Source organism: Amblyomma mixtum, chromosome 5 (assembly GCF_055824585.1).
Source record: "Amblyomma mixtum isolate Tamu chromosome 5, ASM5582458v1, whole genome shotgun sequence".
Lineage (NCBI taxonomy): Eukaryota > Metazoa > Arthropoda > Arachnida > Ixodida > Ixodidae > Amblyomma > Amblyomma mixtum.
In genome coordinates, this window is record NC_143016.1 from 203475560 (window position 1) to 203502676 (window position 27117).

General features: G+C 46.8%; 1 protein-coding gene and 2 long non-coding RNA genes across 3 annotated transcripts in view; 1 reads left to right on the top strand and 2 right to left on the bottom strand.

Moving 5' to 3' along the window:
* LOC149345442 (syndetin-like) overlaps positions 1–26795 on the bottom strand; it is a 206810-nt gene extending 180015 nt beyond the window's left edge. The window contains exons 1-3 of the mRNA XM_089546651.1: positions 26682–26795; positions 26445–26618; positions 17876–17947 (exon numbers count right to left, since the gene is read on the bottom strand). Coding sequence (XP_089402777.1) covers positions 17876–17947; positions 26445–26618; positions 26682–26723 — 288 coding nt within the window. The 5' untranslated portion in view covers positions 26724–26795. The remainder of the gene's footprint in view (positions 1–17875; positions 17948–26444; positions 26619–26681) is intronic.
* On the top strand, positions 15–11963 carry LOC149345443 (uncharacterized). Its single transcript, XR_016283301.1, has 2 exons — positions 15–5487; positions 7234–11963. It is a non-coding gene; the product is annotated as an uncharacterized LOC149345443 (long non-coding RNA).
* LOC149345444 (uncharacterized) lies at positions 7933–16565 on the bottom strand. The gene is made up of 3 exons (XR_016283300.1): positions 16152–16565; positions 8494–12038; positions 7933–8411 (listed from the first exon to the last, which is right to left on the bottom strand). It is a non-coding gene; the product is annotated as an uncharacterized LOC149345444 (long non-coding RNA).
* Positions 26796–27117: the final 322 nt, after the last annotated feature.

A 27117-nucleotide genomic window follows, 5' to 3' on the forward strand; every position in this document is an offset into this window, starting at 1 on the left:
CCACTTCGGCGCGTAAGGCTAAATGGAGGAAGACGATCCTCATGTCACGTGACTTTTAATGACGTCATTCCAAAATGGCGTTTGTTTAGGTACATTTCTGGGTACTTTTTGTTGCAAAATTAGGTAAAAATGGCGTCGCAAAATTTTGAAACGTCCCTAGCCATAGTTTCTAGGTCGCTGGCGTCTCCACGGTTGCCACGGTGACCATCGCCAACGCCACGGTGGTTTGTTGACATGGCTGCGATGGCTATTTACCGCGCGGTGCATTGACGCGTGGAGTAAGTGCTGCCGTGAAAGTCATCAAAGGTTGGTGCAATGGCGAGTAATATTGACCGCGCTAACGTCCGGACTTGTACCCCAGTGCCCCAGTGTTGTCTTTATTATGCAAGTTTGCAGTGCGACCTGTTCCAGCCGTGGTATGATATCGGAAGCCCCTAGAGACGTTTTGCAAGGCGGTGCTTGACTGAATTTGAGGTCACTTCAATTCTCTTCGGCACCTTTCGGTATTGTATCTCGTGTTTGAACATTCCCTCCTCTAGAAGGAGGCAATGGTTTGAAGCATTGGATGAGTGTCGAAAATTATGTTTCCTTGTGTTGCGCGTAACTGATTCTGACCTGTACGTACTGATAGGATGAGCTCGTATGCATAAAAATGGTGGATACTGCGAGCCATTTGGCAGTTGCGGTACATATAAACTATGTTCCTGGAGTCCTGCATGTATGCCCACCGGCGACAAGCTATGTTAAAAAAAAACTAAAATGCGGAAGGAAGGCGGACTGGACGTACTACACGCTAGCCTTTGAAAGGACAACACATCTTCCGTCTTAATGTTTAATATGCCTGCAGTGTCTACCCACCAACTAGCCAAGCTGTAATGGATTACTTCGCGTTTACACCCATGTTGCGCAAAGCACACGGTAGGCCACAGCTGCTTTGTACGACGCCGTAACGTTGCCCACGGAGAGACTTAACGCGACGCATCGTGCCACATGAACTATGATCCGTACGCCTCTTTCTTCGCTGATAGGCGTTTAGCGAATGTCGTAGTATGGTCACACCACCGAACCTTTGAATATGTAGAAAGCTGCTTTTCTTTTATCTATTTGGTGAAGTGTTTTTATACTCATTAAGTAGAACGTGTGGTTCTTGGTGCATTTCTTGTAACGTTCAGCATTGGAATAAAGCCAGACAAGGCCGAAACTTGTTTTGCTTGCTCTGTCATTTCTGTAATGGTTTGTGATGAAGTGGGAGGCTTGACTTAGGCTTTCAGCATCCGCGTAGCCAGTGTGGCCCTTGGGTTTGTTTGGGAACGATGTTGGGTTATTGCGGGGTAAGTAAAACACAACACAGAGAGAAACGTAAACACTCGGGATGATCAGTTTCTTGCACTTTCTGTGTGTTACATTTTCTGAGCTTCAATTTCTAGACGCCATGAATGCATTCCAAATTTCACAGCTAGCTGTTTTTTCTGCTGCACCAGTTAGTGAAAACACAGACTGATGGGCAAGTTGGTATGACATAATAAGGCAAAAAAAGCACACCTGCATAAGGAAGATGCTGCGTTTTGTCTCATCTTCCTTTATCCTTGTGCAGGTGCACTGTTTTAGCCTTATTAGTAAAAGTATGTTGTACAGGGACGTTGGGTGCCATGCATGCCATAATGCGCTGCGTTAACTTTGTGCTAGCATTTGTAGCTAGAAGGGTTTCTTTTTGACATTAGCATTGTATAAGTGAGTATAATTTGTGCGCATACATGAATAGCATGCTGGCTTGGCCTTGTAGGCCACTGCATCATTATGAAGTGTATGAGGTGTCACATTAATTGCACGCCTGCTTTTACTGCACGTTGCCAGTTTTGAGGGGAAAATCTGTTTTGTGTGGAGTCAGCAGTGACTAGGCAAGCGACCTTTGAATGCAAATAAGCTTGCTCCATAGATGGTAGCTCTGTGGGGCAATGGACACACACAAAAAAAAAGAGTAGCCATGACCTTTCGATATAAAGTGAAGAAGCAGCATAAACCAAACATCAACACGCCATGCATGTGACATGCTTCTCTGCATACAGTGAAGAGCTTAAAAATGCATGAAATGTAAACATGGCTTGTCTGCTTATATTTGGTTGTCCCTTTTAGAGGGAAGCATGTTGACAAATTTTTCTCTGCTTTATGGCAAACGTCTAAAGGAGTGTGAGATTTCATTAAGGAAACATTTACAGTTGGCCACATAAGTTTGAGGTATTCAAATTAGAAGGTCTGAAAAAGCTGTGTGCCTTTTCTTTCTAGCTGCATTCTAATTTTCATTCTTCGCTTGCCATGCTGCTGAATGGGTGGGTCTGCTGGTTCCTGAATTACTGTTTTTGTAATGTGCACAGTCAGAACATGTGTATATCACGAGTATGAGGCAACATATTTAAAAGCACAATGTGAAAAGAGCTTGTGGATACATTTTTGAAGGTTGGCAGCTCAGTTCGCTGATATGTATAGGTGCTTTTTATATTGTCAAGGCCCAGTAGGTATTAAAGGAGTAGAGACAACAAAATTTTAGTTGTTTCTTTCGGTTAGAATGATGCGCAGTACTTTAGAAAGACTAGACAGCTGCATGGATTGCGACAACAAGAGGCAATATATTTATAATTGCATTTTTTCTCTCGCACTGCTTTAGCTTAAACAACCGAACGACGACTGTGATGTCAGGGATGTGTTCAGGTCATGTGAGGCATACAAAGACAGCAGTATTGTTGCAGCTTTGTTCATTGTTATTTGCATCAACTCGTACACAAACCTGTCTAAGAGTTGGAGTCACATAAAGTGAACAGGCAGCGATTATATCTCTTTTTTCATGCCTCATGTGACCTGAACATGTATCTGACTTCAGAGCAGTCATTCGGCTGTTAAAAACCGAAACCAGATGACACGAGAAAAAAAAATTAAATTGTAAATTATTTAGCTGACAAAGTTAAAATCCACATGGTGGCTTGTGTACAGCATTGCCTAGTGCATCAGTGTAAAGAGAAATGCGCATCCAAAAATTTGGTTTCTCTACTCCATTAAAGATGTAGCCCATGACATGCTTGTGGCAGACCTTTGAGTTCATCATTCTTTTATGAGAGTTGTGAAACTGGCTCACTAGAGTGTAGCATGTCAGGAGTCAGAGTGTTACTGGAGTACTCTGACCTCATGGTGATTAAAATAGAAGAAAACTAGTTGAGTCCACAAAGAATGAGGTGCTCCTTTCAGAAGCAGAGCTGCTGTGAAGAATGTTCTATGAAAAGACAACCATCAGCTCTTTGCTACATTTCAGTTTATTTTCTTGAAGACCTAGTAACGGGTATTACAGAAATGATAAGAGGTATGTTACAGAAATAATTGGTACCTGCATATTAGCATGACAAGGGGTGACTAATAAAATTTTTGTAGGGGTCTATAGAATTTTGCCTCCATCGAAATGCGACCGCCACAGCCGGGATCGAACCCACGTCTTTCGGGTCAACAGCCAAGCACCATAACCTCTGAGGCACCGCGGCGGCCAGTGATTTTCTATTACTGGCCCTCGGTACGGTGGGTTCACGGTTTTGCGGTAGAAATGTTATTGGTGTATGCCTGTTGTGCATATATTGGCTGAATATTTTTGTTCAAAGTAGTGCAAAATTTGTGAGTTCTTTTTTCTCTTAGAATCCACAATTCATACTGTGGCAGCTGTTACACTTGTATGACACCTTGATAAAACTAGCCGAAAATTATAGGCTTAAGTGTGTAGCAAACCAAGAAGGGCATGGGACAATTATAGTAATTTAGATGGAGTGGGGAAGTTGTCTATTGTTAATTTTTAGATTGCAGATTTAGTAAAAGTAGACGATACCTAGGCAACATGTAAGACATAAAGCAGAGACCTGGACTTTGGGTTGCTTATAATGTGGTCAGCCGTTGCCCCGCTGCAATGGCTGAGTGGTTAGGGTGCCCGCTGCTGTTCCCAAGGACTGGTTCGATCCCAGTTGCGGCAGCTGCCTATCAGTGGAGGCGAAATGCTAGGCGCCTGTGCACTGAGTGACATCAGTGCTCGATAAAGAGCCCCATGTGGTCAAAATTAATCCGTAGCGCTGCACTATGGCGTTCCTCATAACCCATGTTGCCTTCGGACGTTAAACCCCATATTCTATACCATACCATAACTTTGACGTGTTCTGTGTGCTTGACCATTTAAGCTGCAGTAATTGCTGAGCGCTTGTTGAGTTTTCATGAGTATTTTTATGTGTAAATGCACAATGTGTGACGGGGTGCATATCGACAATTACGTATGCATGGCACTCATGCTAAGACTGGAGTGCATGTGAATATTCGTGTCCATCGTGCAAATAAACGGAAGTTGCATAAATAGTGAACTAAATGTAGTGTCAAAATGTCTGTGAAGAAAAAATTCTCATGTTTGCATGTGCTGTTGAGTCATTTTGATTGTAATGGCAAGCGTGGTTATGTTCAAGATTGCAGCAATATCTCGGCACATTATGATTTTGAATGGTAAAATTTTGTCTGTCTTGCATCCGTTGCAGTTTCAAGTAAGGTGGACGCACACAGTTTCAACATTGCTGCCAACATGATTTGTGTGAATGGCTTTATTGTACACTGTTGGGAGTAAGGCTTCTAGTCCATCCGAAGTGCTCTGATGAAAAATACCTTTTATAATGGTACTTGTGGTTCTTTCATGTCATTAAAACTAAACTCAAATAATAAATAATGTGAGTTTGAGCTGCATAAGTGAAAGTTATGTGACCGCTTTGTTCATGACAGTACATTTGGTTCGGTTCAATCCGCTACAATGATAGAAGACCGTTCTGCTTTGAAACAGCAAATTGACATGCATTCAAGCTTGGGATGAGCAGCAAGAGAGAAAGCGTGCATATTGTTGACGATGCAATGTTGACCCTTAAGTGCCCGTTACGTTTTCAGTTTTCTTGCCTTAATTTTCTTATGGTCGCACTGGGCGACCCGATTTAGAAAACTGCCAAAAAATAGTCGCACGTCCTAGCTTTAGTCAAAACCAAGGAAAAGAAAACATGCATATTTATATTTTTGTTTTATTTTTATGAATCAATTTTATTGGCGTTTCCTTTGAATGAGTGTGTTGATTTTCGTCAACCGCATAAATGACTTTCTTATTTATGTTGCAATTTTTAACGTTTAATGCTTTTTTTTTCTAGTTTATTGCTGGTTTCGGCTATTTGTATTTAATTTTTTTTTAGGGAGCGCGCGATGATGATGATGATGCTAGCGCTCTTACAGCGCCCCCTACAGTCAGTTAGCAAAGAAGAAAAAAACAACATGGCGGTTGTTTACGTACGTTCGAATCGCGGTCGGCGGCTGTTGCGAGTGAAGTATTCGTCGGTGTCTCGTCTTTGTGGCGTGTGTAGTTCTTTAAATTTGCCCCTTTTTTTGTTTGTGACCAGTAGACCGCCTATGGAATGCGTGTTTACCTCCCATGCGTCCCTAAAGGTGAGTGAGCAGGACGCAAGCCCGCGCCGTCCAGTACTGGCGTCCCTGATCTGGGTGTTTCCAGCTCATTCTGGAAAATATCTGTGCATATAACTCTTGTTATAATCATCACGATGCAGTGCGTGTGCTGTGATATGTCATCGCATTGACTTTCTCGTGATGCAAGGGTTGGAGAACATTGCAGCATGTCGTTTCCAGCCAGCCTTCGATCCTTCAAGACCAGTGTCTTGAACACCTGAATGGCGACAGTACCAGTTGACGACTGTTGTGGGTGCAAGGTGGCGTAGATCTGCTAGATTACAGAAAGAAGCAATTGCCGGCAGAATAATCGCAAGACTAACCCACCTGTGGCTCGCAACCACCTCAGTGGACTGAAAAATGCTCGGGACAGAGCGAAGCAATAAAGCTGCACGGTGCGAACGCTATACATACGTTGCTTACGTCTCGTGTAGTACCTATCTGAATTAAATGTTCTGGAATGCACTGGCAGTGTGTACTTCTGCTCTTGAGACCGAGTCGTCCTTCATGGCGCAGAAAGAGTGCACTGAACGCATGTGCATACGCTGGGCGGCGCACCTTAAAAATAAAATTGTTTCCATGTTCACTGCATGTTTTCAAAGGCACATGAGTTCTAAGGTAATCCTCCGAGTTCTCGTTCTGCTGGTATAGTCATATTTGGTCTGTGCAATCAATGACTCTGTGCCCACATACTGTCAAAAAGCAAGATTTGTCAGATCTTTGTCAGCCAGAGATGATGTGCTGGCATGCATAAATTGATATATAGCATCGTAATAGTGTGACACTGAACACTTTATTAAGATGTAATAGCAAGTAATTTCAATGTTTGTGTAAGCCAGTGTATTTGCCTTCATTGAAAAAGATATTCAAGAAAGTGTTTTGGTGTTCGTATGAGGCGGGACAGAACTTGTGTACAAAGTATGTGATAGCCAGGTGCTCAGGGCGAAATGTCACCTATCACTGCCTCTCGCCGGGGCAGGTGGCTCTCTGGAATTCTTTACTTCAGCATACTGCAAAACTAAAATATGTGAAGAGCTGCGCTCGAATTTCGCTTTACCGACTGTAGTTATTGGCTGTCTTTTTTTTTTTTTTTTTTGCACGTGGTTTACTGCTGATACAATAACACACATGGCTCAGTCTGTGCATTGTACTGTGTGCTACTTACTGCATGCAATGTGAAATGCTTCAAAAGCAAGGGTTCGGGCAAGTTGTTTGTTCTAGTTAAGGTTGGCCGCCGAACAGAAAGGGACGACACGGGAACCAGACACACAGCACCGACTATCGAGATTTCTGTCAGTGCTGCGTGTCCGGTTCTCATGTTCATGCTGTCTTTATTTCTTTGTAATGTGACCAACCTTAGCTTCAAAAGCAGTCTTCGCACTATGTATAGGGAGGGTGCACAGAGAGGGCCTGGTAATAAGCGTGCTCATTTTGTGCTCGTGTCTGTGTACAGCACCTGGTGCTAACTGCTCGCTATACTGCACATTTAAATTTAGGTGCCAAATGTACTTCTCTTGTGATGCAGTGTGTGCACACCAGGGAATGATCTCGCATTTTGCATGGTGCAGCGAGTACCCTTCTCCTTAACATGTAACAAACTGTAGCTGCCTTTCAAAAATATCATTTTAGTGCATCAGCATCAGAACCCCCCATGTTGGAATAATCCGTCGGTCTGAAGCCTCAGGTGACAGAGTGGAGGGAGTGAAATCCACCTTCACGAAATTGCAGGGAACAGGGAAGAAGAGAGGGCGGGAGGAGGCGGTTGGCAAGCGGTTGCAAATCTGAGTCGAAGGGTGGAGAGAGTGGATGTGTCACTGATGGATGGGATTTCATCGGGTGAGTGGAGTGGGGGTGTCACGTAGTGATTGATGGTGCCTATTCGTTCCGGCAGGAACATAATGCTAACTTTGGCTTATGGGGTTTAACGTCCCAAAGCGACTCAGGCTATGAGGGGCGCCACAGTGGAGGGATCCAGTAATTTCGACCAACAGTGGCCCTTAACGTGCTCCGACATCACACAGCATCTGGGCCTGTAGTGTGTCACCATCGGAATACAACTGCCACAGCCGGGATCATACCAGCGTCTAATGGAATTTGTTTAATTTTGTCGTTACACTCACAGTAAGATTAGTGTTTCCCAAGTACAAGTTGTATTTAATGTCAGAGTCCAAGGAAGGGCAGCTTTCCAAAGCCACAGCTGGGCTTGTACGGCGTAATTAAGCAGCATTAACATCCTTTAGAATCAATTAACGTGTTTGTACTATGATTACACAATGGACACGGTATTTATCAAGGCAAACAATGGCAGCGTATATATGCCTGCAAATGTTTAAATCAGGAATAGTATCTGCTAGCTTATTAAAAATATATCATTTATAAAATGACCGTCCAACTTCTCAGAAGTACCAAATCTGTGGAGAAATACAAATTGCAGATTGCCAATATGCCTAGGAAAATACATTTTGGCTGTCAAAGAAGGATTAGGAGCACTTTATTATTAATTACGCGAGGATTGTGGAAAGATGGGTCGGGTCACACCCAATAGTGCAAAACATGAACCCTTGGAAAAGATGCGAAGTTGTGGCGCCTATGCACTCATATGCTGTGCATAATGGGCTGCCTTGCATTACCATAACCTGTCCAGGTAGACTGCCACAAGTCAATAAAAATCTCCGATATATACAACCGCAGTTTTCAGTTAGGTAGACATTTTATTTGTGACATTCTTAATCTAGCTGGCAGGCTATCACCAGCCCGAGGTGAATGTGACGTGCAGGATGAAACGGGTGCCATATCTGGATACTGGAGTAAATGTGATGTGATGAGCCTTGGGAGCATTCCTCTTCACATGGCGCCAGGCAGTCTTGCGGCCACATAATACGGCTGACAGTGCTTCATTCTGTAACCTGTAATACCGCAGTTACTTGCATCATGGATGCAGTTTCTTGTGGGAAAAAATTAGAATGGTAAGTTTGGTGCATTTATTACATGGTGTGGTCAGTTGAACTTTCCCCAGATTTTGATGATTGATGTAGGGAAAGCATTTATTATACAAATGCATCCATTATTTAAGTAAATATGGTGTACAAAAACCTGGAATGGAAACAGAAATCAGCATCTGCAGGATTGAAACAAATTCCTAACAACTTTGCCACAGCACCATACCCATGACTGCCAAGCCACATTTTAGCCCCTAGCCTTTCACTCTACACTGTCCTTAATCTGTTCATTCCCAATGGGCCAGACATGAGGCCGTATGGCACTCAGGTATCCGTATCTGTCTATATGGACATGCCACGTTGTCTACTACACAGCTTTTTAAACACTTGTAGCAACAGTGTCAGTTTTCTCAGAAGCATGAAACTTTGTTACGATTAGTTTTATGACACACCCAGCACATTAACAGGCATTCTAGCCAAATTATAATTTCGTTGCAGTTGGGCTTTGAAGCATTTTTCATTAATGAGTAAAAAGGAAATGACATTAACTGGGCACTATATGTTTCATAAACTAAGCTGCCTTCTCGACAAATAGGGGCATTTTGGAATTTCTAGGCAACAAAGTTGGCACAGTGTTCCCATCACACAACAGAAGGCTCATTGCTTGGAAGGCTGGTGGAGAGACACTGTGTAAGAGCCAAGCAAGTTCATTTATGAAGTGCTTTATCATGTGAGGGAAGGCTATTCACGGCTGTTTCTACCATGGCAATATAACTTCATGTCACAAATTGCACCAGCAATGTTCTGAAAAATGAGTAATACTGTTTTTCTGTTGCAGCAGTATTCTGTTTGCAAAATAAGATGAATAGTAGTTTTGCGCTGCAGCTTTCAGTGTGCAAGATGACAGCTACGGCTTAGCCTTTTGTCAAGAATACTTTTTCTCATATGCATTGCAGAACTGTAGAACCACATATTGTCAACTGTCCTAAAAGGCAAGGTGTGTTGCTGGGCGAGTTGGTTGGGGTACATCTTGAGAAAAACAGCGCTTGCAGACAAAGGAAACGAGAAGGACACACAACTGCGCTGTTTTTTTTTTTGTGTGTCCTTGTTCTGGTCCTTTGTCTGCAAGCGCTGTTTTTCTCAAGATGTCCTAAAAGGGCGGTGCACTGTGACAGCACGACGCAACAAAGAGGAATGCAGCATGGAGCGACACTTCATACTAATTTTATTGAAGAGCGCATGCCTCTCTGAGTGCATCACATGCAGGCAAAATGAAATCAAGCAGGGATGACGAAGAAATAAAATTATAGTGAATGCAAGGCAGGTATGAACAAGAAAATGAGTGCACTAATTTCCCAATGCACATGCAGGCAAAATGAAATCAAGCAGGGATGACGAAGAAATAAAATTATAGTGAATGCAAGGCAGGTATGAACAAGAAAATGAGTGCACTAATTTCCCAAAGATGAAAAATGTTTGCCAATTGTCAGAAGTTCTCTGTTGAGCAGTGTCAGAGAGGGCGTACTCACACAAGCAGATTCTGAGTAGGGAATGAGGGGCCTGAAATATCTCAATTTCTTAATTGTCGGGTTTAACATTCGGGAGCGACACATGGGCTATGAGGGACACCATAATGGAGGTCTCTGGATTAATTTACACCACCTGGGGCCCTTTAATGCACACTGACTTTGCACAGCACATGGCCATCTTTGTATTTTGCCTCCACTGAAATGTGGCCGCCATGGCCGGATCAAACCCACAGCCTTCGGGTAAGCAGTCTAAGAACGCCAGAGCCACTGAGGCGCCGTGGCGGGATGAGTTCTCCATTCCTAGGAGGAAAGTTTTGGGAAAAAAGGAATGACTAGAAAAGAAATACCAGAGGCCTGTAGTGCACCCTCAATGGTGCTGCTTGATATGGGATATGATGGCGCACCTTTCTCATGACCATGTGGGCTTCAAGAAAATTAGCAAATGGCACTCCTCTTCCCTGCTGTGTCTTGAGCTTGCTATGCTAAAGCACTCTGTCAGAATAGCCCGCCAACTAGCTCATAACATAATCCTAATCCCTCACCTGAAATCTGCCATCTTCAGCTGGCAGGGCCTACAAACGCCAGCACAGTCAGATGCTACTTTCTGGCTGCTCTGCATCTGGCACGAGTGTAGCTCCATTATAGCAACAGCATGCATGTGCTTGCACATGTGCACATGCGTTGCATGGTCAACACGTACATGTGTACATGTTGTGGCAAGCCTCGCACTGCTCACTATGAAGCTCGCAACCACTGCACGATTTGCTAGTTCTTTCCACTGTGTGCTTGAAGTTCACCAAACTTTGTGACTTTACATGCCACTGGCCATCTCCCACTCTCTCAGTACTGGACTTAGAAAGCTCAATCCTCACTTTATGCTTCCTAAATAGGGCAGATTTGCGGTGGTCTGCTCCTCCTTTGACACCTGTTGTAAAGTTTTTCGGATGTGAAATTGAAGAGTACTTTGATTAATGTATCCAATCACCCATTTACCTAGCCACCAAAGCGAGAGTACTTCAGTGCCTTGTGCATTGACTCCAAGTGATTATTTTTTGTTAATCCAATGTACTGCCTATAGCAGTAAGCCCACTGACATGCCCTCTTTGCGTATGTTTTCTCAAAATTTCTGTGAAGCCAAAGGCAATTAAGCTGATGCTCTTTGGAGTGGATACCAAGAAGTGCAGGGAGCAACTGTTGAGAGTCAGTTTCATCTGTCCACTTCATCAGAGTGTGCAGCATGTCCCTTGTTGTACTCCTGCAGTCCTTGTTTGTGACTGTATTCAGGTGCGTGCTCCAGTTGTGTAGCACCTGCCAGCTGCAAAGCAGTCGACTCCTCAAGGGACCCATCACCTGCTCCCGTGCACTGCCATAAACAGGGGCATCATCAGACATAAATGCCTGACATGGTATTGTGTTTTTTCTTTGATGGCCTCGAAAAACCTCACCACAGTGCCCGTGTTCACCCTTTTTGAAATCAAGTAGGCACACGGGATACCAAAGGCATCTTGAGAAATTGTAAGCAGGGTTGTCAGTTGGAATTAGTACTTATTTATGCCATGGGTGGAGTCAATGCACAGTTTCGCTGCCCCCAATTCATAAAGGAGCTCTCGTTGTGGGAACGTCATTAATGCTCGCTCAAAGTCACCACCATGACTGTTGGGGTCACCCTTCTTCCTGTAATACAACAGTGGCGACTCATTTTCTGCCCTCCTTTCTTCGACCCATATTTCAACACTCTTAAAATTGTCTGCATCTCTCTGCTCTGTTTTGCCAATCCTAAACTTATCTGCAATGTTACAGAGGTCCTTAGTGGTCACAAGTTGCATCCGTGGGCTTGATCCACTTGTACCTGCTCGGATGTTGTGCACAATGGTTTTTTCTGGCACTCCTGCTAACCGGCCTGAAAATGGTACAGAAAAAAACTGTTAACATCTCTGGTGGTTCATCTGCCTACAGCCATGTAATAAAGTGACAAATACTTCTGGTCGGATTCCTTCGTCTTGCACTTTGTTCCTTTTCACAGGTGACACACAGTTCATCTTACTTTCATTTCACTTTTGTGGCCCTGCAAAGCACACGACAAAATGGTTGTTTCAAAGCCAGATGGACTTTATTTTTATGAGCTTGAGTGTTTAAACTTGCATACAGCAATGCAAAACAGGGAAGTTATATACAGCGTGTTATAAATGCAGAATATAACAGCACTGAAAATGTGGACAAGAAAAGAATAAGGACGTGTGCTTCTCATCCTGTCCCATTTCATTCTGCATATTCAAAAAATGCACCAATTCGCCTGGCAGCAACCTCTAAGGAGTAGAGACACCAAATTTTTGAACGCGATCTTTGTTTCTTTGGACTTTTGCACAAGACAATAGTGTACACGAGTCACAATGTAGAATTCACTTACGCCAGGTGAATAATTTCTAAGTGAATATTTTTCTCATGCTGTTTCAGTTTCAACACCTAAATGACTGCTGCTAAGTCAGAGACAATTGGAGGGCATGCCAGTCTTACATAAACTGAAATATAAATGCTGCTTGTTCGTTTTTTTTTTGCAATTTCAACTCTTGTGCAGGCTTGTGTTTTATATTAGTGGTTTTTCAGGAAAGGAAATGGTGCAGTAACTGCCTCAACCATGCCATGAAGGAAAGAAGGAGTGAAAGAAGCAAGAGAGAAAGAGGTGCTGTAGTGGAGGGCTCCGTAATAATTTCGACCACCTGGGGATCTTTGGGCACTGACACTGCGCAGCACGTGGGCACCTCTTGCCTCCATCGAAACTCAGCTGCCGCAGCCGGGTTCTAACCCGGGTACTCCAGCTTAGTAGCTGAACACTCAAACCACAGCCGTTCCTGTGAGCATTACTGATGAAGTGCCAAAACAGCCAAATAATTCTAATTAATGAAAGTTCACTGCAGACGATCTGTCTTATGAGAGAAAACATGGCCCTTATACAACCATTAGACTGGTGGCGTTGCATTGATCAGCAACAAAATGCCTACGCTTTTGACAGGCAGCCAAAAAAAGAGGCTAGCATCGAGTGCAACTGTCAGTCATTCAAGACACGTTTCATGGAGCTCAAGCCGACTTCTTACGGATGAAGTTCAACGTCAGCCGATTGAGCGACAGACCTAGGATAGTCAATGAAACCAGCAGAAAAACAAAAGAACAGACATTGGAGTAGTCCAGTGCTAGATGACATTCCTAATTATGTTCAGTTCGAAAGACTGGACCCCTTCCACAAAGCATCTCTAAATTAAACGGCATGAAGTTCGTACAGACTGTGCTGTGCATGCAATGTGCCGTGGATCAATTGTTTTCCACCCTTCGATGCGACCAAGTAGGCTGAAGTGAATTGCACTGCAGTCAGATACAACTCGAGAATGAAGTGGCAGATGGCCCTTAAAGAAGACCCCCCAGTCAATGGTGTCAGCTGATTTTCATCAGTTAATCCAATTAAAGCCATAACTAAACCCCTTTCATCTGCCACCCTCCTGCAATGCTACCCCCTAGGATTAACCATGACATCATGAGAATCGGTCGACGCCATTGGATGGCAGGCTTCTTTTGAGGGGCATTGGCCGCTGGGTTCTTAAGCTGTGCCCTACTATAACTTCTTCCGCCCCCTCGTTTTGTGGGACATGCCTTCTCCCACTTTACAATAGGCATTTTCGTGTTGTCCCACCTCTTTTGTGCCATAGATGCATCGCAGAAGAATAAAAATCATTGAAATGATCACTCGAGTTAATGAACAATATCTTCCCCCTAAAATACATTTCTATTGCACTTTCGTCTCCCATTTATGAAAGGTTGGTGGAGTGTAGCTTCTAAACGTTTTAACATTCCGGTACAGTCAACACAGCATGCACAAATGCTTTGTACAAGAGGAGTGGCTAACCTGCAAGCACTCCGGCATCATTCTGGGACAGCCTTTGGTGGCAGGCCTCATTGAAGTATCCGTAGTGTTTCTTTTGAAACACTACATATACCTTGCCCTCTTTCTCCATGACCTCTAGAGTAGCAAAGCAGTGTTTGCCGATTTCGCAGCTTCCTTGCCCCTTTTCCTGCCTTTGGCGCTGTTCTATAGGAAGCTCTTCATACGAGCCGGAACGGTGGCAGTGCAGGTAACGTTTAAAAACCCTTGGTGCACATTCCTTCTTTCCTGTAGAAGCTACAAAATGGCAGCAAGTTTTGCTTTCTTCTCCATCTTTCCAGGCGCAAAATTTTGAAACGGAAAGACTGTAAACATAACTAAGCACTCCACATAGTATTAGTTAATTATTAGTGTGAAAGCACAATTCCGAACGGTAAACCCCGAGCAAGATCCTGCGATGTATGTGGGTTTGTGCCAAGAGCATAGCAACAGCGACACAGCAACCACAGCCTCACAGCAGAATTGTAACATAGTTATGACACGATGCCAACATATGATGTTAAGTCCATGACCACTCATGACTAAAGCTTATGCACCAATAAATCCAACACAACAACAACTCATGACTAATATGAAATTTTTAAAAATTGAGGCGTGAACAAAGATGGGCTCCATTTTGATAAAAACGTGTACACAATGATAGCAGATGAATAACGGCATAAGGCATCCTTAGAAAGCCAACAGTAAAGTAACAAGACAAGGCAATGTTCATGAAATTCTGCTTTTGCACGTTTATAAAATTTCGGCAAAACTTCTCTGTCAATTTTTTGTGTATCACACTACTTTCATTTTTTGAAAAGCAAGGCCAAATTAAAGTTTGTACTTTTTACATACACTAATGAAAAATGCATGTGCTATGGAGTGGGCACATATGCAGTACTCTCGCACTACTACTGGCGCTCTGCCAAGTGCGCATGACAATCACAGATTTAGCTTCACATTTTTAGCCTTTTGCCTGCAGTGCAGAACTGCATTTCCCAGCTTTTTTATTGTTAAAAATTTATCAGTCATTCGCTTACTGTTTTTTCCTGCTATAGCGCATGGGGAACAATTTTTGGAGAAAATTATCAAGTTCAGGTTAAGTTATTACACGGACTGTTACATGGAAGTATTTCAATTTTACTACACCCTGCAAAAACTCATTCCTGCACAGCAACCTTTTACATGGCCCTGTCCTTTGACCACAAATTCAGGTCAGCGCTGTTGACTTCTAAAGGCAGAACAATGCTGGGCATTCTTCCTACACACTTCTGCGTGTTGCGATTGCCATGGCTTCAGCGCTGCTAAGCTGGTGCATGCCGCGACAATGTTGTGTGTCCTGTCGAGACATTGCAGGTGCCTGCAACAAAGCATAAGCAAGGCCTGTAGCAGCGAGTATGCTCCAAGGACCAGTTTTTTTGCTGCAGTTTTTTTCCACTATAAATATGAAAGAGAGTGCACTGTTTGTCACTTTGCTTATGGAGGAGCTAGGACACCAAAAAAAAAATTCTGCAGACACACATAAGACTGCTTACCAGCGAGAATGCCAAAGCACTAAAGTGCACAGTCATGCTATGTTGCAGAATGATGAGTCATGAGTGCAAGGCATGACTACGCAACTTTGTACAAACTCTGCACACCTTATGTTACTAGTAAAGTGCTGAGTCATGCTACACTTCAGAATGATTAGGAGTCAAAACTATGACTACCTAAACTTTGTACAAACCATACCTTACATTACAAATAAGTGCAAAATGACTATGACAAGTCATGGCTTTCAAAGGTTATAGTACCTTACGTTTCACATTTCACTCGAATGCCCGCAAAGGTTACCTCTGCAGATCTGTCGCACTAGACTAAGCCCATTGAAATCTTCATGGTTCCTTTAAAAACGTGCATGTCATCGCTAATTTTGCGTGCACAAAACCACGTGCAAGTTTCCCCAGGTGAGTGTAAGCCCGTCAATAAAAAAAAAAGAACGCGCTTTGTGTTTACAAACTTAAAATGCGCGCACTCGAAAAGTCAATAAACTGCAACTTTTCAATCGGTAATCTAAGCGCGCGACTGCATCCCGCTTTGGCCCTTTATTGCTTTCAGTGCACGTTAAAGAACCCCAGGTGGTCGAAATTTCCGCAGCCCTCCACTAGGGCGTCTCTCATAGCCTTAGTCGCTTTGGGACGTTAAACTCCATAAACCAAACCAAACCAACCCCTTTATTGCTTTGATCACTGCGTGCGTGCATGCAACAGTATAGACTTCGTTTCTTACCTTTATTATTAGAGTCGAAGACTAGATTCTCCACCTCTTCCTCGAAGTTGTGGTGCCGTCGCAGGTCACGAAGGGCGACAAAATGCTTCGGACGTAAGTCGCACAAGAACGGCCGTGCCTTACTACATGTTGTTGTTGTGACTGGGAGAAGGATGAAAAGGAAATTGCATGGGCCTGCCTACTGGCTGGATCCGAGCCACCACCGCTGCCGCGTGCAGATAGAGGAGAGATCAGAGGAAAGAGAAAAAGAAAAGACGCGTCGCAGCAACAACCGCGTCCTTCCCCAAGAATATCCTTGATGGGTGTTTTTAAATTACTAGTATTGAAGAACGCCTTGTCGCAAACCGCTGAAGCAACGCCATCGCACGTGTCCGTCTCCATGCTCAAGGCAAAAAAATACGCAAGCGAGCAAGAAATGCACCTTGGGATACCTCGGGATATTGAGCAAGGATTTTCACGAAGAGTTGAGATTTTCCCTGTCGGTTGAAGCGCAGTGTTCCCCAAAAGTCCCCACAGAGTGACCTAGAGTAGAGCTGTGACGTCTTTTCTCGGTTGGCCAATCGCAACGAGGATCACCTTCCTCTGATTACGCCCTCCGCACTTCGGCAGCGGCGCATTCTTGATAAAAGTACGAAAAAAAAAGATCGTTTCCCGCCCGAGTCGAGCGTCGCGACTGGCCCTTCAAATCACGTGGTACGATCGGAGCCGTTCCATTGGCTACGAGCATTCCACCGCACGGTCGGGCGCAGACGCTCTTTCTTCGTTCTGCCGCCACCGAGACGTGAACCAACGCTTCTGCCCGGGTTTTTCTCCTATCTCCGCTATGGATGTGACTGAGAAACGAGATTTTCGCTCCCGCAATTTCCTGACAAAGCATCAGTATAAAGGAAGACGCCCCAAGCGCAAGCGGAGAGCTCCGGTTACGGGAGGTTCGTCTGCTGCTCGGCGTAACTGCGGCAACGGCGATGCTTCTTGCGGAGCATCCATGACTTCGTCAGTGCGTCTGAGCGAAAGATCTTCGACTGTAAAAACGGGCGCGGGAGCGCTGTTATCTGTGAGATCGGCATGATGCACGACTTCGTCAGCGGCGCGGCGTGCCCCGCCTGCGGACGATGTAATCTCTGTCGGCCGCAAAACAGAAAGGAGTCTCATCGTTTTTGGAACTTTACCGCCGAAATGACGCGTTTCCGACAACCGTTGTTTCATCAACATATTCTTCGATCCGCGTATCTTGATCGTGCAACGGCAGTGATGAGGCGTCCGCCCGCGGCAGTGCACGGGATACCGTCGTCGTGAACGCGGTCCGTGGTCGCTGAGCACGCGACCAATGACAAGCGCCACACCGGTTGAAAACGGCTCCTGCGACGCAGAAAACGACGAGCAAACGTGCTCCCATGTTTCCAGCAGTTAGTGAGCTCCCACATCGTATAATGGCGATGACGATGGGCAGCTATGGGGCAGTTTCGGTTTGCACTCGAATCCAACGCGCATGCGATTTTGAGACGTATTTTCCCCGAAAAAAGGTGCGCGTTGGAATTGGGTAAATACGGTAATTACTCGTTGACCCAATGGATGTCCCATTAAGTAGTTGCTCTCAGTGCGTGCATTTCTCCTGGGCCATCCAGTACATGTTTAATGCAAGTAATTTTGTGGTCCCCTAGATGGGTTCTGTGGGCTCGAGCGTGTCTAACGCAGTGGCCAAGCTTAGGAGGAAGAAGACTGACCACGGCCAGCTGCCTCCGCAGGACCGTGCGCACCAGCTGGATGGCCGCCAGGTCCAGCTCCTCGGGCAGTTTCTGGAAAAGAGCAGACACACAGCTTCTTGCGAGAGGCACTGCCGCTGTGCTCACTGTCATTTCTTATTGCACAAGCCTGCCCCTTCTTCTACTACAAGCAGCTAAGGCCATCCTCTGCACATAAAAGCAACCCACACCAAATGTCTCAAACAGTTACTGACCAAGTGGCCAGCCAAGTCTCCTTCAATGCCACAACACAAAAGCATAGTTCTGCCAAGAATGCCGCACAAAGGCCTAAAAATGCATCCCACCAGGGGGTGGCTCTCTGGCCACTGCATGAACAGCACAGCAGTGGGATTCCCCGTCTTTGTTGCAAGGAATTTTTCCAAATGTCTTCTTACTAAGGCCCCCGACTAGAGAAGATCATGGCACTTTGCATACACCTGCACGGCCGCCACCGTTTTACATTTCCTTGTTTCTCACACATTTTTCATCCACAAGGATCCCCCCCTCTTCTTCTGCCTCCACAGTGGCATTTTCTCCCCTTCTTCTCTCTTCCATACTCTGGGAAGCACCCTCTCCCAACCACACAGTGTGTGCAGCCACCACCCACCCCAAAAGCCAGGGCTCTCCTGCACAGCATGGACTGCCCTGTCCACTTTGTTGCTCAAGGCAGTTCTCCGAGTTAAAGGGAACCGGAAATAATTCTGATGATGGGCACACTGTAGTAGCGCAACAGATCTGTACACGAGCAGGGGCTAGCTGATATTTCATCGCCAACTGGCACAGAACAGACGCATACACACAATCAAGTGCTGCAGAGGTGACCTTCGTGGGTATTCGAGTCACATTTGTGCGGGGACCCTATGATTTAGAAATAATTTTTAAAAATCACTGCTCACAACTGGTCAGGGTGACACCTCACCCTGTACCCCGATGACGTCAGAGGGCAGGCTGGGCAAGCATGCCCAAGCTGCGATTTTTAAACACATATAAATAACAGCCCAAAAAAAGCAAGACACACGACAAAGAACGGGGACACACAAGCGGTGCAGCGCTTGCGTGTCCCCGTTTTTCGTAGTGTGTCTTGCTTTTTTGCGCTGTTATTTATATGTGATGGATCAGCAACTAGCCCGCACTCTTACCCTACTGTATTTTTAAACATCATTTCTAAATTCCTACCAAGACAGGTCCTCTTTAATGCTCCACTCCAATGGTTCTTTTTTGAAGGGAAGAGGCCTCACATGTAAGTTGGGCAGCATTATGGTGAATCATGCATTTGTAATACACGCAACAATTTTTCCCAGGAACGCGGCGATTTTCTTGGCAGGCAGCACTTGATTGCTGTCTGAAAATTCTTGAAGCAGTTTGGGAAGCCATTCACAAGCAGGCAATTTGGCTGAAGCCCGACCTGCACTCGCTGTGGAAGCAACCAGTGGAACTTCCTGAACTCCTAGCACGGCGAGTGAAGAAGGGTGCCAACCAAACCAAGCTTGTTAAGCCATTCCTCTCCTCCCACCCCTTTCCCCTCTCTTGGGGTGGCACAAGAAGTGGCTCCCACCACTTTGGGCAGAGTCATGCTTCACCGGAGAGTTTCTCAAAAACAGTGGGGGGGGAGTCTTGGTCTGCCAAGGAGTGGATTTGTACCTAGTGTAGGGCCAAGGATTCAATCAGGGCCAACCTATGATTTTGCTCATTTCCATACTCATGTTGGATTTGTTAGATAAGTAAAAAAAAAAAAACGCCCCGTTAAGAGGCGGCTAGATTTAGCCCCTGGAGCCATTACTCCGCCATTTTTCCTCCCAGACAATTCCAAGAATGGCTGCAACGCTGCTGCTGCCAGTGCCAGAGCACAGCTTCTCCAACTGGCCATGGGCGGAATGATCAGCTGTGCAGCGACAAATGGATTTCAAACCCTGCTTTACACTAGCAGCCTCAAATCAACCATACCCAAAGTATAGTGCCTAGAAATATACTGGCTAGTGTGCGCAGCACGCGCGTTTCGTACGGGAGGGCGAGGCCCCCGTGATGACTGCGCGGAGAGGCCGCAAGGGGCGCTGCCGGTCGAGTGGGTGCACGAAAGCCGCCGAACAGTCGTCGTCTGCTGTCGCGCCGATACCGCAGCGTCGCGCGATTGCTCGTGTGAAATCAATGTTTGACAGGCATCATCTCTTGGACTGTGAAGCTGGAAGATGCTAAATGTGAGCACAAACAACCTGAAATGTTAAAGGCTAAGCGGCAATGCAAAGAGAGGACGTGTTTTGTTCCGCTGTGTCGAAGCGGTTATCGGTCTAACGAAGAAAAGGTGTCTTTGTTCACTGCAACGGTGGACCCAGCATGGCTTGCTGAATGGGAGAATAAGATAAAGAGGGCAGACAAAAGGCTGACACCAAAGGCTGCCATATGCGAAAAACATTTCGAGAACGAATGCATCGAAAGATCTTTTAAGATTACGATGAACGGCGTCGTGAACGAACTCGCCCGAGTGAAGCCATGCCTGAAGCCCGATGCTGTCCCTACAGTATTCGAGAATTATCCAGCCTGAAAAGAGGGTGAGAAGGAAGGTGTGAAACATTTGCGACCGGCACCTAAACAACCGAAGCGAAATGTCGAGCTGGTGGATTCCGAGTTGTGCTCTGCAGTCGACGGTGATGGTACACGGGTTGACTCTCAGTAAGGCATGTTGACGGGCTAGTTGGTTTTTCATCTTGCTTGGGAAAAAACCCACCTAGGCGCAAATGATTTCACAAGGACACAAAAAGAGACGAGGAGACAACGGACAGGCGCCATTCCGTTGTCTCCTCGTCTCTTTTTGTGTCGTGAAATCATTTGCGCCTAGGTGGGTTTTTTCCCAAGGTTGACTCTCATTGCGTCGCTCGTGGAGGCGCATCAGAGGAACTCCAGAAGCGTTCCGATTCCGAGCAGAAAGACATTGCTACACGACTGGTGTGTGATAGCGAAGAGATACTGCAGTGTCCGTGCCCAAGTGATGTTCGGCACCCGTTCGATGGAATTCCGATTCCGGTGACATGGATGAAGTTGCCTGCTGTGTCAAATGGAGCTTTGACTTATGCCTGTTGCGAGACCGAAGCTGGTGACTTCTCAAGACTGTTCATCGAAAGAATGGTGACTTTTGGAAAACCTTTGCGTGAGCACGGTTCTGTAATTGCCACAATTTACTTCCGAGGAAGGGAAAAGGAAAAGCGCGTGCTTACAGCCCGCCAAGAGGCAGAGACGTTAATCAAAGCAATGGATCTGCGTCTGTAATGGATGTGGCATGATTCCTGTTGCAGGCAAGCACACTTCATACAGAAGTATGTACTTTGCAGAGAAATGATTGCTGACCACCGATGGAAAAGGAGAGTCATGCTTGCACTGCAAATATTTACGGAAGCTCTCGCAGAACAACATGTGTAGAAGAAAAAAGACGAAAGATCCTTGCAGTGACAAAAAAAAGTTCAAGAATTTTTCTCGTGCTTTGAGAAAGACAAAGAAAAGCCTGGCCAATGCTCAGCAGCATGTGACTCAAATGAAGGAGCAAAACAATGCACTGAGCGAAGAAACACTCGAGGCAAAAATGCAGTCACTCCCGAAGAAGCAGCTGTGAGAGCTTGTTTCCTGGCCGCAAGACGAAAGTCTCTGAGAGGCATGCCTTATTAATGATGCCTGGATTGTGGAATGTTTGCTAATGAGGATGCGGAGCCCAAAGCTCTACGAGCACCTTCGGAAGCAGAGCATTGTGATCCTGCCTGGACGAAAATGCTTGCAAAAATACTGCAACAATTCAAAGGTGTGGCGCTTTAGATTTCACTGCCATAAAGTTCTCGGTTTCAGCGTTTCAATTTCCAGTGCAACGAACATCTCGCACGTTTCTTTAGTCTGCAGTTTATTGCTTAACCTTATTGCGAATCTTTATTTCCACTTCAAGTATGGTTGAATGAAGGCTATGTGGTAAGGGGCTTTGGACTTTCTGAAATGGTTTGGTTTGGTTTATTGGGGTTTAACGTCCCAAAGCAACTCAGGCTATGAGAGACGCCATAGTGAAGGGCTCCGGTAATTTCAACCACCTGGAGTTCTTTAACGTGCACTGACATCGCACAGCACACGGGCCTCTGGAATTTCGCCTCCATCGAAATTCGACCGCCGCGGCCGGGATCGAACCCGCCTTTCGGGTCAGCAGCCGAGCGCCGTAACCGCGTAGCCACCGCGGCGGTGCCTTTCTGAAATGATTTTGCTCTCGAGGGCTTAGTAAATAAAAAAGAATTGGTTGCATGGTCAGTATCGAGTTTATTGCGGGCTACAATACGTCAACAAATTGATCTATATTTGGTATTGCAAAATATGCGCACCGTCAGCGTGCTCGCACAGTACTTATATAATGGAACATTTTTTTCAGGAACGCTCCAAATACAAAAAAAAAAAGCTTGCTTCACGCTGCTCCGCGCGCGTGTATTGAACGCAGATGCACCCACCCAAACAACAGCGCACCAAGCGGACGCCACCGGAAATCATCACCATCGGGACCCTCGCCAAGCCCGCCCTTGCCACACTAGCCAGTATTCTAGGCACTATACCCAAAGGGTTGAATTATTCCCTTCTGACTGGAACAGTGCTCACATACTGTCACGGAACCAAGACAGGAGACACCGTTCGCCAGCAGCGCCAGCAGCAGAATAAGCCCTCCTCAGGGCGCGTGAGCCAACTCTTTGTCTTCTGATGCCGCCTGGGGCCACCATTATTCCCCCTCCCGAAAAAAAGAAAGGGAATACGGAAAACCACTGCGACGCCACAAGAAGGAAGTAGGGGAACAGCAATCGAAGGGGCAAAATGACAGGGGGAAAACGGGCCTCTGCGAAAAAAACAAAAACCAAAACAACTGTGCAAGCGCTGTCAGTGCGTGAAAAAGGGCTTCATACGCAGTACGTGCACTACTTCTGGCTGGTACGTGCACTACTTCTGACGCAACACTTTGTAGGGGCCGAAGTAGCGGCACAGGTCCGACATGCCTGGGCGATGGATAGGGGTCCATACCCACACTTGGTCGTCCCGTTGGTACTCGACGTGGCGGTGTCGCTGGTTGTAGTGGCGTGCATCTGAGCCCTGTTGCCTCCTGGTGTGCATGCGGGCGAGTTGGCGGGCTTCCTCCGCGTTTTGGAGAAATTCTTCGGCGTGTGGCGTGAGCGCCCGGTCGTCAGCAGTGCATGAAAACATGGCATCCAACATGGTGTGCACATCGCGCCCATAAACAAGGCGAAATGGCGTAAAGTGAGTGGTTTCTTGTACGGCCGTATTGTACGCGAAAGTCACGTATGGAAGGATCTCGTCCCAAGTCTTAAGCTGGACGTCTACGTACATAGCGAGCATGTCTGCTATAGTTTTGTTGAGTCCCTCGGTGAGCCCATTGGACTGCGGGTATGACTCAACTTGAATACCTCGTGCATGAGCTGTGCTGTGAAAGCTGTTCCCTGATCGGTGATTACGCTGGGCGGGGCGCCGTGTCGTAGAACAATGCGATGCATGAAGAACTGCGCAATTTCAGACGATGTGCCACGCGGCACCACTTTGGTTTCGGCATAGCGTGTCAGGTAGTCTGTGGCGACAATTATCCACTTATTGCCGGCCAACGATAGGGGGAATGGGCCGAGAAGATCCATGCCGACTTGGTCAAAGGGCGTACGAGGAGGTGCAACTGGTTGGAGTAAACCCACGGGCTTGAGGGGAGGTGACTTAAGGCGCTGGCACTCACGGCAACCTCGGATGTAGCGGCGGATGGTGGCAGCAAGTTTAGGCCAATAATAGGCCTTGCGTACTCGAGCGAGAGTGCGTGTAAACCCCAAGTGACCAGAGGTGGGCTCGTCGTGAGAGGCAAAAAGGATGTCGGCACGGAGGTCCGCCGGCACGACGAGGAGATAGGCACGGTCGCCGTGGCTCGAGTTTTTCTTGAACAGGATGCCATTGCGCAGGCAAAAAGAGGAGAGGTTCCGGGAAAACTCCCGGGGTATGGTAGCAGTGCGGCCTTCCAAATGGTCAATGACGGGTCGTAAGGTGATGTCATCTCGCTGGCTCGCCATTACGTCGGAATCGCTGACCACTCCAAGGAAATGACTGTCGTCCTCTATGCTGTCATCAGCTAGGTCGACTGGTGCGCGGGAGAGCGTGTCGGCATCTTCGTGCTTGCGTCCAGATTTATAGGCTATGGTGTAGTCAACTTCCTGGAGGCGGAGGCTCCACCTTGCTAAGCGGCCTGATGGGTCCCGTAGATTGGCCAGCCAGCACAAGAAATGGTGGTCTGTGACGACTTTGAAATGGCGGCCGTAGAGGTAGGGTCGAAACTTCATCGTGGCCCACACAAACGCGAGGCACTCCTTCTCCGAGGTAGAGTAGTTAATATCGGCGCGAGACAAAACGCGACTCGCATATGCAATCACGCGTTCCACGCCATCTTGGTGTTGGACTAAGACAGCCCCCAGGCCGATGTTGCTGGCGTCTGTGTGGATCTCGGTGGCAGCCTCCTCATCAAAGTGAGCAAGAACAGGGCTGCTGTGCAGGCGTCGGCGTAGCTCTGTGAAAGCCTCCTGTTGTTCGGTAGTCCACACGAACGGGTATCGTCACGCGTCAAACGGGTCACGGGTTCGGCAATTTGGGAGAAGGCGGCGATAAAGCGACGGTAGTAGGCGCACAGACCAAGGAAGCGGTTCAGCGCTTTCTTCGTTGTAGGAACCGGAAATTCGGCCACGGCGGCAGTTTTGTCGGGATCGGATTGGACACCGGCGGCGCTCACAACATGGCCTAGAAACTTCAACTGTTCGTAGCCGAAGTGGCATTTTTCGGGCTTGAGTGTTAAATTGGCCGACCGAAGGGCATCTAATACAGTCCGCAGGCGTTTAAGATGTTCGTCAAAGGTTTCGGAGAATACGACCACGTCATCCAGGTAAACTAAACAAGTTTGCCATTTGAGGCCAGCAAGAACTGTGTCCATCATTCTCTGAAACGTTGCCGGCGCTGAACAGAGGCCGAAGGGCAACACCTTAAATTCGTATAGACCGTCGGGAGTAATGAAGGCTGTTTTTTCCCGGTCCCATTCATCAACTTCAATCTGCCAGCACCCGCTCTTTAAATCAATCGAGGAAAAATATTTGGCGTGGCGAAGGCGGTCGAGCGAGTCGTCTATGCGGGGCAGTGGGTATACGTCCTTTTTAGTTATGGTGTTCAACTTCCTGTAATCGACGCAAAAGCGCAGCGTTCCATCCTTCTTCTTAACTAAAACAACAGGCGACGACCACGGACTCTGAGATGGTTGAATAATACCGTCAGTGAGCATCTCCTTCACTTGTGTTTGGATGGCCTCGCGTTCTTTGGGTCAAATACGGTACGGCTGTTGGCGTATGGGACGAGCATCCTCACTCGTGATGATGCGGTGTTTCGTAATGGCTGTCTGTTGAACTTTCGAAGAAGACGCAAAGCAGGCTGTGTATTGGTGTAGTAAGGTACGGAGAGCGCGGCGGTGAACCTGTGACAGCCCTGAGCTGATATCAATGTGATCGAGAGACATGTTCGGAAATTCCACGACTGTGCACGCAAAACATTCAGAAACATCAGCTAATTGGTCGGCGAACGCGATCGCTGTGATGCGGAAGAGGTGCCGAAGTTCGTGGGTGAAATTAGTAACCAGTAATTGGGTCCTACCATTGCGTATGTGGACGAGGCTTCGGGCCGTACAAATGCCGTGTGTCAGCAACATATTGCCTTCGGCGACTGCTGTTCCATCACGGAGCCCATCGCAGTTGACAGTAACAAAAATACTGGAGCGTGGCGGGATGAAAACACTCTCGGAGGAAACGCGAAGGGCGGAGCGACATGGGCGAGTGTGGGAAGTGGCATTGGCGTTGTCTGTCGAAAAAGTAACTGCGCTGGCGGAGATCGATGATGGCCCCAGGCGGCAATATACTCAACGGAGTTAAGAGGAAAGAATCGCATGTAATATATTCTGCATATGTTTACTGCAGCATCTTGAACGCATCATCTTTATTTCGCCCCACCGCCTGGAAAAACATAAATGCACATTTTCCACACGATGCTTGTACTGCTGCAGTCAGAATACTGCGGGACTACTTTCAGGCATCTCTCCCTACGCATGCCAAACGTACATCGGAGGCAGGTGCTGCAATGGGTTGGCACCTTCCAGAGAAAGCTGAGTGTGGCGAAAATACGCACTTGTTTAACTGGCTTCACACCATGCCCAGAGGAGGCAATCTCCATCGGCAGATACATGCATGTTGCCCAGGAGAGGGACACAATGCCACACACATTGTGCAAACTATCTAATAATTATGCTCAGGCGGTGAAACTGAACCCAATGGTGCTTCATCATACTGCTCGCTGGACCGTAGCCCACCTGGTTTGCAACCGTGCAAACCGGCGTTTGCATGCAGTACACGATGGAAAGATCTATACAAATAGCCTTTATTCCTGGAGCCTAGCCCCAACTGCCAAAACGCCATAGCAAATTTCAGCAAATGCGGGGGCAGCACACACAGATGAGCGTCCCTCCGTATACCTTGAGCTCGTGGTCGCTGGCATCGAAGGCTCCCTCGGCCGAGCAGTAGATGGCCTCGATGCAGGAGAGCACCTCTTCCTCTTCGCTCGGGTCGGCGGGCAGCTCGCTGCTGGGCTTGAGCCTCGGGGCCGGATCCACGCTGCCCCCGACGATCGCCGGCTCCGGCAGCTGGCCCTGAGAAGACAGCACCCACGCTGCTGCTGCTGCTGCTCGACCACACATCCGGGGAGAACTTGCCTGCCTGCCAACTAAGGAGCGCAGTTTTTTCGTCAGATCCATGTGCCTGCAACCGAAACTTGAAATCTGGGCAAGTGACGCCTCGGTAGCAGTCGCATACACCAGCAGGGTTGCCGGGAAGTTATTTCCACCCGTGACGTCGCGTCCGGTTTAAAAATAACGTCACGTCCGGCAATTTATTTTTTGCGATTTTTGATGGATTTTTTAATAAACTAGCACCAAAATTGCCCCATATCCACAGCAGTGCTTAAGGACCCGCGGTAGTAGAGCTCCAAGCCGGGGCAACATCGACAGAAAGGAAAAACTTTCCTTGCTCCAAGGAAGAGACCTACAAACTGCATCGCGCCCTCTTTCCTTCCTCCATGATCGCGCCGATGGATGGATGGGTGGATAGATGGATAGGAGTGCCCCCCTTGAAACAGAGTGGTGGCAATTT